General features: G+C 54.5%; 3 protein-coding genes across 3 annotated transcripts; 1 reads left to right on the top strand and 2 right to left on the bottom strand.

Annotated features, from left to right (window-relative positions):
- Positions 1-687: 687 nt before the first annotated feature.
- CKM354_001053900 (uncharacterized protein) lies at positions 688-1,531 on the top strand (the record flags this gene model as incomplete). Its single annotated transcript, XM_044806000.1, has 2 exons — positions 688-725; positions 781-1,531. 2 exons carry the CDS (start codon positions 688-690, stop codon positions 1,529-1,531), a joined length of 789 nt encoding a protein of 262 aa, XP_044661935.1.
- Positions 1,532-2,157: 626 nt separating this feature from the next.
- CKM354_001053800 (uncharacterized protein) lies at positions 2,158-7,473 on the bottom strand (the record flags this gene model as incomplete). The annotated part of the gene is made up of 3 exons (XM_044805999.1): positions 2,158-6,894; positions 6,951-7,130; positions 7,189-7,473. 3 exons carry the CDS (start codon positions 7,471-7,473, stop codon positions 2,158-2,160), a joined length of 5,202 nt encoding a protein of 1,733 aa, XP_044661934.1.
- A 616-nt stretch (positions 7,474-8,089) lies between these two features.
- CKM354_001053700 (uncharacterized protein) lies at positions 8,090-10,290 on the bottom strand (the record flags this gene model as incomplete). The annotated part of the gene is made up of 4 exons (XM_044805998.1): positions 8,090-9,084; positions 9,134-9,394; positions 9,444-10,155; positions 10,210-10,290. 4 exons carry the CDS (start codon positions 10,288-10,290, stop codon positions 8,090-8,092), a joined length of 2,049 nt encoding a protein of 682 aa, XP_044661933.1.
- Between the last annotated feature and the right edge of the window lie 1,047 nt (positions 10,291-11,337).

Genomic DNA, 11,337 nt, shown 5'->3' with positions numbered 1-11,337 from the left:
TATCCTAGGCGGCGGCGCGCATCAACGGCGGGTGGGCGGGGGTGCAAGAGAAAGTGTCCAATGCGGGTGGTGATGTCGCAAAGCCCGTGACCTCGAACGCGGCCTGGGGAAGTCGCTGGGAGGACGTGTGGTGGGAGGGTGTGGGCAGGCGTGATGGGAGCCTCGTCGCGGGAGGGCGTGTGGTGTGGAAAGAGTGGACACGTCGCGTTGGGCGTGGTCGTTTGCGCAGTCGCAGTCCGCTCCGTCGCGCGTCGCGCGTGTTTGGACAGACTTCGCAGAAAGTCGTAGCGGGAGTCTCCTCGGCGATGGTGGAGAAGACGCTGCTGATGGAACGGGCTCTGCTGTCGCCCTGCGGCAAAGCCTGTGAGGAGGAGAGCGCTGCCGGCTAATTCCGCATCACGTGCCATCACCCAAGTTCACCCTCTCGCGCCGGACTTCACATGGAAAGTCGATACACATGCGTCTTGGTCGCAACCTCCTCAACAACTCATGTACTATGGAGTTCCGATGGCAGCGGTATTGGCGGTGATGTTTTCAGACCTGTAGTCCACATGAGATCGCTTGTTCTTCGCTTCCTCCAGGCTCCCGATGACACCTTCTGCCCCTCATCAGCTAGTGCATATATGTATCTGACGACCCGTGACTATGTTTACATTCACGACTCTGCCATACTGACCTACAGACACAATGTCCCTTCTCACCCTTCCGGCAGAGCTACGATTGAGGTACACAGACGCAATCCTCTCCTCCACCAAACGATTCACTAACCTCATCCTCCAGAATCTACGACTACCTCCCCGATCTCCAACCCAACCGTATCGAAACTCTCACAGCCTACTCCAATCTTACACCCGCAATCAGTCGCGTCAATGTCCTTCTACGCCATGAAACTCTCGGCATCTTCACCACAAATTCCAATTTCACAATCGCCATGGACGACCGCCACCAATTCTGGCTCAAACGACTAACCACCTGGATGAACAGCTTATCCCCCGGTCCATTATCCCGAGTCCGCAGTCTCCAACTCAGTCGCCACTGGAACATCCCCGCTCCCATGCGTTGGCAAGGGCACTCAGGCTTCTACGTCCGAATAGAGAGACCGAAATTGAAGAAAGAAGTGAAAACGTTCCCAATCTCCACCCCTTCCTCAACAGACTCTTTCCCCTCAGCCTGGTCCAACCGCTTCGTGAAACCCGTGCGCGAAGAAGCAGGAAACTGGACCGTCACAGCAGGAACATACCCCGTCTCGAAAGATTTGCAAGGCATGCGTCTCGAGAGCGTCGAGCTTTTGGCAAAGGTCATTAGACAGTACTTCGCGGCTACTTGGCACGGCTCCGATGCGGACGAAGAAGAAGAAATAGAAATCGGTCTAAAACGTGAAGACGTGCTGTTCTTGTTGCAGGCGATGGACATCATAGCTGTGTATCAAAATAACCCCCTCGTCGGTTCAGGGCCAGGACAGCACCGGCGAGCCTGGCTAATGATGAGAGAGAAATTGAATGTGTTGGAGCATGGATTTGTTGCGGCTTGAGGAGATATATAGCAGGCGCGGCTTGACGAAAAACGAAGTGATGGACTCTTTGCATTCATGTGAACTCTCTTTTATTATTTTCTGATACCTGCGAATCTGTCATAGCAGCCCGCCAAATCATTGACTATCCTCGCACTGAGTCGTGTGTCGAAAGTCGTCCAGTGCTCGTGTACCGAGGAATGTCGAGGCAGTATGTTGTCAAACCCGAACTCACGCATGGCGGGCATTTAGCTAGACTCACCAAAATCAAAGAATCGAACACAGCGTCACGACACATGCAACCGACAGGTCCAAACCGCTCAAGTATTCTCGGAATATATCAAAGATATAGCAGAAAGCTCACTATCTGTATAGAAGTGCGCATCAGCTCGCCATCGTCGTCCCACAACTTTCTGCTCACGTAACCCTAAGCAGACCCTTGCAACACGGATACACGAATTCTAGCACGGGAGCCAATGACGAAGAAGCGAGCGTTCCTGAACACTGATAACAGACATCAAGAAGCCACATGATATGCAATAATTGTATTTTCATGGCTCTTGGCCATCTCTTCATTCTATTCGCGCATCTAGCGAATCTCGACGCACTCCCCTTCATACAATTCTACTGTACACACACCCGACAACTCAATCGCTGAGCTCAATGGGCTCATTCTCATCATTCCCAACCTGCTGCAAGGCCTCGTTGACTTGCCGCTTAGGCGGAGCAGCGTACACCTGACGGCCGTGTTGATGTTGATAGCCGTTCGCGTACACGCCTGGATCGCCCTCGCTTTCCTCATCTTCATCATATTCCTCGCCTTCTTCATCGAAGTCGCCCTCATCTTCCACATCGCCGTCGCCGGATCCTTCTTCGTCTTCAGAGTATTCGCCCATGTATTGGCCGTGGGGCTGATCAGAGCCGTCCTCGTCGATGTCTTCTTCGTCTTCATCTTCGAGATCTTCTTCGGTGAGAGGCGGACCATGGTGATAACTGCCAGGGAGCTGCTCTTCGTCGTCGCCCTCTTCCAATTCATCCTCGCTGTGACCAGGAGAGTCATCTCCAGCATCGCCATCATCATAGTCAGCGAGAGCTGCGAATTTGTTGCTGTAGTGGCTCTGAGCTGGCACATCATCCACGAAGCCCTCCAGGCCAGCAGCGGCATTGACCTGATTGAAGAACTGTGCTTGGCCGAATGCCACATCCTGTGCGCCTTGATCTTTCTGCGCGACCTCGTCCTCCTCATCGTCAGACAGTAGCGAGATAGCTTCCGAAGCAGCCTGAGAAGGCATGTAAGAGTTGGCCGGTGGAGTAGGACTTCCCTTCGAAGTGGGAGCGAATGGACTCTGGCGAGCGACGTCCTGGTGTCCAAAGCTCGCTGACAAGGCCTGAGGGATCTGAGACGGCGGGATTGTGTGGTCTTGGCTCTGCTCGGGCTCCTCGGGCGCGGTGGTAAAGCTCCACGAGGGCTGTTGCGTGAAAAGACTGCTGCTCTGGCCGGTGACGGGTTGATCGAGAATTTGATCGTCAAAGCCAGCAAAGTCAGCGGGTTCAACTGTGGATGGCGTGTCTTCGACGCTGGGCCCGGTGTTTGCAGTTCCATTCGGCCCCGACTTCGTACTCTGCAAGAAAGGATTGACATGATTGCTGGCCGTTGCGAAAGATGGGGACTGTGAGAACGGGTTCAATGGCTTCGCAGACTGGCTTGCCCGACCAAAGGCTGAAGAGACGCCAAATGGGCTTGGCGCTGATGCCGGCTGCACAGCTGGTGCAACTTGTGCTGGCGGAGCGATAGTGCCACCATTGCCATTCCCAAGACCGAATGAGGTGTGTTGGTTGGTGGAATCTGCACCGAATCCAGTACCTGTCGTCTTGAGAGTGGACTCAGCCTCGCGATCTTCAGTGCGTGAAGATGGTCGACTGTTGTGCGCAGACCTGGAAGCTCGGATCTCGTTCGCTCGTTCGATAGCTTTCGAGTACTGCTCCCGCGGCACAAACTTGCTTTCGCGGAGCCGGTAAGCAGGAACGTCGCGATCGTTGACTGATCTACCAAGATCAGAGTTTCCTGATGACCGCAGTCGAGCTTCTGCGCGTGCACGTTGCAGAGACGGAGATTCGCCGTCAGACTGCGAAGCACTTCGACTCCGACGAAGGTCCTCATCCTTAGCCACTTCGGATCGCATGAACGTCTCGCTCTCCTTTAGTGCCTCTCTAGCAGCGCGAAGTCGCACGAAAAGAGCCTCGTCATCCTCATCAGTCTTGGAGCGGACGGATCTAGTTGATGGGGGCGGCATCAATGCGCGATCCTGGTCCTGATGAGCGTCCAAGCGTGCCAGTGAGGAAGCACTCAGTCTTGGAGAAGCTGCATCTAATGAGTCCGACCTGGACCTCTTGGTGCCGCGCTCCGCACCACTTCGAGCACTGCGATTCGGCTTCAATCCCATCGCCTTCATCCGGAAGTATGTCGATTTGGTGGTGCTTGTGCGATGAGTCGCATCGCTTGCGAGTGAGAATCCGAGGAAAGATGAACGCTTCAAGATGTCCGCTTCGGGGCTACCAGCGGTTGTCGACCTCGCCATGGTGCCATTGCTGTCCTCGTAGCTGGTGCTCTTCGCGCGCTTGTGACCCAACGGGCCAGTCGTCGAGACAGAGCTGCCGTCAACGGACTCCGCCGTGCGCTTGCTGCCAGCTCGTGCTTGCCCATTCGCTGCATAGCGACTTCCTCCGTTGGTCGACTGGAACATAGCGTCGACCGCTGCCTGTTTAGTGGGCTTGGCATGAGCAATGACAGAGCCAGCCCTGCTAGAGCGAAGTGAAGAAGTGTCGAGAACACTCCCGCTGTTACCCATCTCTTGATCTTGCGATGCCTGGAGTCTTCGTTGTTGTCGTTTCCTCCGCTCGGCTTGTAGTCGTCTCAGACGGCGCATGCGCGAAATTTCCCGCCACCTCTTCCCGAACTTGTCCTGCAGGCAGAATTGTCGATAATCGTCGGCTTCCTGATTGATGCGCTCGAGATAGACTTTCTCTTGCACTTCCGTGATCAATCCACGCACGCAAAACTCCACGTACTGCTTGAGGTAGCCAGTCGTAGGGTCTTCCACGAGCTCCTTCGCAAGCCGCGTGATGATCGCGTCAAATTCCGATGCTGATGTATCTGCACGCGTCGCGGTAGGTGTAGCTGCGTGCGATTGGCGCTGTGAAGTAAGCGATGGCTTAGCAGGTTGACTTGAAGGTTGTAGGTGACTGCTGTCAGCACCTGCCTCGTCGCTTGCAGTGAAGGAGTTCGACAGCGGTGATGGCCGCTTGGGTTTTGTGTCCAACGCTGAGAGTCGTCTCGGCGGAGAAGAAGAGCCACTCGGCGGCGAGACGGTAGTTGTTGGTTGTGAGGTTGTGTTTGATGTCGACTGAGCCGTCGGTGGGGATTGAGGTGGCACAGTAGACTTTGCTTCAGATTGTGCAGTTTGGCTTGGCGCACGCGTTGTGGCACCAAATGGTTGACCCAGCCCTGACGTCTTCTGCTGTTCCGCGGGCTGTGCAGGTGACTTCGGCTCCGTCGGCGCGAATGACGGAAAGGAGAAAGTAGGCGCTGCGCTGCTGGCGAAAGGGTTGCTCGCGCCGAGAGGTGCAGCGGCGGAAGTCGGGCTTTTATCTTCAGTCGAGCTTGTGACAGCCGGCGCTTTGGGTGCAAACAAGCTGGGAACGGCAACGTTCGCGGGCGCAGTTGCTGCTGGTGCGGCGAAGAAGCTTGGAGCGCTCGTCGTTGGTGTTTGACCAGCGCTGCTGACACCAAAAGACAGCTTGGGTGCGTCTGGTCCAGTTCCATTGATTTGTGTGCCCGTGAGTCCCAGTCCGGTCGTTGCAGCAGGTGCTGCTGCCTGAGAGAAAGTTGACATTGTCGGAGTAGTCTTGAAAAGACTGCCGCCTCCTGCATCACCAGTACCTCCACCTGCCGATGCGAAAGGATTCGTGGATTGCGAGGGCTGACCAAATCCACTCAAGGGCTTGGCGAAAGGAGACGCATTTGACGGCGATTGACCCAGCGCAGGAGCGGCTGTAGGTGATGGTTGACCAAAGGCAGACGGCGTAGCCGATGACGGTTTACCAAAGAATCCTGTGCTGGTAGGCTGACCAAAGGACAGCTTCGGTGCAGCTGTGGTTTCGCTCTCTTTCTTGCCCTCCGGCACAAACAGAGTGTCTTCTTCGTCCTCCTCCTCCACATCCTGCATCCCGTCACCATCTTCACCATACATCATATCTTCTCCCTCTTCATCGTCTTCCTCCACTATTTGCCCCTGTCCTTGTGCTTGGCGTATGCTGAGACCATCGATAATGGCAGCGGGAGTCCGTCGCTCTCGCTTGCTCTCGACCAAACATGACTTCAATTGTGGCGGACCTCGGCCATCATTCTGGGGTAGAGTGCGGTTGGTAATTGAGCTGATATCCAAGTAGCGGTCACTGCCGTCCGGCAAATCCTGAAAGTGAAGACCAAAGTGGCTGCAAAAGTCCTCCAGCTGTTGATCATCGTCGAAGTAAAACAATCTGGCCATGCTCGAAAGTGTCCACTCGGTATTGGGAGGACCGGCGGTTTTGACTCGTGTTGTGCGAACAATGGCGTTGAGAACCATCCTGCGGACCAAGTTGAAATAGATCTCAGCCACGCAAGCCATCAGATAGGTTACGCCTCTTGACTTGATGAGCTGCCAAAACTTGTCCCAATCCTGTCGTGCAACAACGTGTGATGTAGCATGAACTCCAGTGAAAGGTCCCTGAGAGATCCAGGTGTTACACGCAGCAGCATACACCTTCAACGCCTGCTGCACCCGCCGATCGGTGGCAATTGCTCGCGGCCATTGCTGCACGCGGTCTTCGAGGTCCGGTGTCGCATCTTGAAGTTGGAAAATCACGCAGTAAGCGCGAAATTCCGCCTCGTGAGGCAGAGGAAAGCGTCCACGACAATCATCGTAATACTGCATGAGTGAAAGTAGAGTCTTGTCCAACTGCTCTCGTTCCTGTTGCGCATTGTACGCCTCATACGGCTTCTCCTCGAGAGCCAGTTGATGAAGCGACATGATGTGAAAGCGAGCGATCCTCTCAAAGCATTCGATGGCAATGCTCAAATCGTCGGCCTTGCTCAATTGCTGTATCGAGAAATCGTTCCGAATGGCTCGTGTCCGGTCCCAGACAAAATGGTGGACTTTTGCAAGCGGCGATTCTCCCAGTATTGTGTGGAAAAGATAGTCGCACGTCCTCTTCAGCACAGGCGGAGGGCGAAGATCCGATGGTAGTTGTGCCTCATCTCCTGCTGCCGATCGCCTGAACTTCTTGACCATCCGGCTCTCATCCATTGACTCTTGATCAGGAGTAGACGCACTCATGTTGGGATGCTGTTCGCAAGTATTAGGTCTGTAGTTCCAATGTAGTGTCGTCCAAGTCCACCCACCTTTTCTTCGTCCCAAACATCGCGCTGTACGGCCCTCTGTACTCGTTCGTATTCGGCGCACATTGATTGACATGTTCCAACCGGCGTGATCGCTTCGCTGAGTCGCATAGGTTTATCGGGGTCGGACATAAGGCCCTTTCGAATGGCATCCTTGCGCTCTTTGTCGCGAGCTGTTCTGAGCTATATCGAGTCATCGTCTGCAGACCGTTAGTGGCCTTTTGGGGTCGGAGAGACTTACTGCTTGCCATCGCGCCTCCATGTTGGCCGTAGCTGATGATGCGCCACTCATAGCAGGAGTGGTTCGCGAAGGTTGACGAGAAGCATTGCCTCTGGGCGTCTTAGCTCCTGGGAATGTTGTCGCCTGCCCAAATCCACCTCGGGTCGTGTTCGCCATTGGTCGCGCGCCATTGTTGAATCTACTGCCTCGACCTCGAGAAGGTCCTGTTGGAGTTCCGGTCGGTGTCGTGCCCGGCGCAGCAAGACCTCCGCCGCGACCACGTCCGCGAGCTCTCCCGGTCGACATGGCTGTCGAGGGGGAAAGAGCGTGTGCCGTCCCGCATGTGTCTTTGCGCGCGATGTGAGTGACCGGATTAAGCGAATACAAAAGGTCCAGACATGCCGAAGATGGGGAAGAACAAAGACATTCGCGTGGGAATCGCTGATAACGTGCAAAGCCCAAGGCGCGTCGTTTCGAGGCGGCTACTCCCGCCGGCCCGGACCACCAACTGTGGTGAATGACTGGCGCCGCAAACTCAATCCAAACTCTCTCAACTTCACGTCTTGATGACATTGGGAAGGAACTGGCTCGCGAGTCTCCTCTACATTTTGTCTAACGCTGATCGAGTCTATGCACAAATAGCTCGGAATTATTCTGCTCACAGTATATTCAACCCATGCCTTTCTTTCATGTCTTCATCACTCATCTCTCATTTCCAACGCAAAGCAAAGCAATAGCATCAAATCGCAACGCTGCTAAAACAAGTAATGATACTGTACATAGGCCCTTGCAACAACAGAGGCAAATGCCCTCGAAAATGGGTGCCTGAACAACTGACGCGCTCGCTTTCACGCTATCAAGAAAAATCAACGAAGTGGCTTGTGAAAGCTGAGATGTATGCCGGGAATCTGTCGAAGAAGGGTCAATGACGGCTGTGTTGTTGGTGATGATGCCATTGAAGTGGTTGGCTGACGGCCATGGCATTGCTCTGTGCTGGCAAAGGCTGTTGTGCGTCGACCAAGACGTCGGGCTCCTGGTGGTAGGGCTGTGAGTACTGTTGACCAGAAATATTCATAGGAGGGTGAAAATCCGCAATCGTAGGATCGGATTCTGCTGGCACAAAGTATGAAGCCGGAGCCATGGTCATGGCGTAGTGCTGCACTGGGACTGCTTCTGCCATGGACGATTGCGACATCGCGAATGCTTCCATGGACATTGGTGGTGCTCCAATTGGTGAGTAGACCGGAGTACTGGGTGTTGCTTGGAACTCTGGCTGAGACACGTGGGTCATGTGAGTGATATAAGGTTGAGGAGCCTGCTGATACTGAGGGAACTCGAAGTCTTGACGGCCTGGAAAGGTGTTCGGAGCCGGAATTACCTGGTATGGAAGATGAGCTCCTTGCTGCTCGCCGTACGGTACACTAGGCCACTGTGCTGGCTGATCACAGCTACGCCAAGACCAACTTTGCACGCCACTGTGTTGTGGAAGGCTGTGTGTGTGGTGTTGGGGCTGGGCCGAGGGCGCTTGGGATGGCTGCTGACCGTAAGGCGAGACGTGGGTAGGCCCAGCTGTAAGCTGCCCATTCGTGTCTCCTGTCGCAAAGTCCGCGCTGCTGGCGAAGGATGTCGTCACGGCAATCTTCTGATCTGCGATCGGTGACACCGGAGTGTGAGGTCCATTGATCTCTGTGGCATGCTTACGATGCGAATGATGACGCTCCATTGCTGACGCCACTGGAGATGCAGAATCTCGCTTCATCCTCTTCATTGGTGGTCGGCTGCCATCGGCAGACGCAGACCGAGTCCTGGGCTCTTCGTAGTCCGGGGATGATGCAGTCGAACATTGCCTGTATCGCTTCGCGGAGTAGTTCTTGCGATCTTCTTCCTCGTCAACATAGGTGTATATCGTGTCGCCGTCTGCCATATCTCGTTAGCATCGGTCAGCCAACCACTTCGCGTCACATACCAATAGCGTCATTAAGAAAATCCTCCTCCATCTCAGCCACTGCATACATCTGGTCCATCAGACTTCGTCGATGCTCGATGCGGTGAGATGAACCCTTGGGTAGGTCATCGAACACCTCGTGCCCAGCCAGCTCTTGCAGCCATGTCGTCCAGCCGCGTTCGATGTGAGTTTTGCTTGGCTCTGTATCATAGCGATTCCACTTCTTCAGCTGGTCTGGTGTTGGGCGGAGACGAAGGAGATGTAGGCACAATCCCGTGCGCTCTACTTGAATGTTAGCGATGTTCAGCAAGTTGGCTGTGTGCGGACTCACCCTCGCGTTTGATATGATCCGGCTCGATGAAGCGACAGACTTGCATATCAGGCCACCACGCTGGAACCTCGGGCTTGATACCTGTCTCTTTCTCTTGCTTGTTGTTCTGATATGGATACTTTGCTTGTTTCTTAGGGCAGATGCCTTTGATCCATGCTTTGGCGATCTTCTTGTTGGCCAATTGCTGCATGCGCTTGACTCTGTTGAGCAAGAAAGCCGTGACAGCCTCAGTGTCGTCGATTCGGAAAGACTTGGTTGGTCTCTGTGTGGGCGCCTGCGTCTCGTGCTGGACTATCGTCGGGGGCTTGCAGTCACCAATTGACGGCTCGCGAGGCGGAGTAGGACATTCATAGCGGTTCGCATGGCGTGATAATATTGGACGACCTCGTTGTCTTGCGGGCTGGAAAATTCGGCGTCCACGTAGCTGAGTTGAAGACGTGACGGGTATCATTCCCATATCGTCAGCCGAATCATCGGCTTCGAGAGGGTCTTCATTGGCAACTGGATGGCCTCGTCGTGTCGCTCGTGCGTTGCTGGGAGATCTGTCTTTGGACTGTTCGTAGGCTTGCTGAAACTGGCTTGTCAAGTTCAGTTCGTCTAGATATGCCTTTACGTCCTCCGAAGCATGGACACGGACATTTCCAGTCTCATCGAATGCTACCAATGCGTAAGCTCTTCGGTTGTCCAGAGATCGCTTGATCAGCTCGAGACTCTGTTGAGCAAATTAATCAGTAGGTGATTGTAATGGTCGAGGACCAAGACATACTGGTTCGCAAGCAGCAACTTCTCGTGGCTCCACACGCGTCACTCTTCTTTGGCGCTTTGTTACGCTTTGCATCGCGACCATTGTGCAAGACTTATCGTGGGTAGCGGGTCAATTGCTTGTGTAAGGTGATCCTGGTCCGAAACAGTGCGCCCCAAACCGAGCCTCAGCAACACACAATGGCTTCTCGTGGAAATATTAGCCGACATGTGCATCTACTCACGACACAATCGACTCACTATCACTGTGTCCGTCTCATGAGCTTGACGAAAGTCGTTGACGCTGTCTGCAAGCCGTACCGCAACGTCTATTCGGGGTCAGCATGAAGGTGCTTCTGTGCATGAACGCTTCAGGCGTACCAAAGTGTCGGATAGTTCTATCGTCTGAGCTTTGGTGTGTGCTAGACAGTAGTGTGGGCGAGATCCGTAACGACTGGTTGGAGTGATTGCCAGATAGAGTTTGAGCAAAATGTTTGGGTCGGTGCGTGTATGACAGGAAGGGACCGAACGAGGGATGGTCGGAAGTGATGAACAGAATAGCCTCCCACTGGGAAAGATGCGGTGAGGGAAGGGATCTTGGGTTCAATAAGAAGAGTTTCAGCAGAGCCCAGCTCGCCTCCCGCGTGGACGTGCACACCTTTTGACAGATGTCAATGATGTGGATACGCCACCCTGGCCCTTCAGATACAGAGAGATGGTGGAGCACTGTATGGAAATCTCTAACGAGAAAGGACTAGGCAGGAGGGACACGAACAGAGAAGGTGTCGGAGAAGGTCGACATCACGCTCAGGCGCATCCGTCGGGCAGCCGATGAAGTCCACATCTGTACGATACCTAGATCGAGTCCACCCCCACTGCGTGACCAGCATCATGTCTCATAGATCACGAAGCTGATCTGATGAGAGATGGACTACCCACGCCGAGAGATTTCAGGGAGCCTGTGGCAGCGGCAAGGGTACAAGCGTGGGAAACGCAACTCGTGAGCGGGACCAGGTCTCGGGAACAGGAAGGGCTTGTGCTGTGGTGTATGCTGCCAATGCCAGCGCAGCAACCGAAGGGACCTGCACCAATTTGCTGCAGGCGCAACAAAACATGGTCCGCAGCGCCGGGACCGCGCTGCACTACGCCGAAT

Source organism: Cercospora kikuchii, assembly GCF_019650295.1.
Source record: "Cercospora kikuchii DNA, contig_00007, whole genome shotgun sequence".
Taxonomy (NCBI): Eukaryota; Fungi; Ascomycota; class Dothideomycetes; order Mycosphaerellales; family Mycosphaerellaceae; genus Cercospora; species Cercospora kikuchii.
This window is presented reverse-complemented; position numbering and strand designations above follow the sequence as displayed.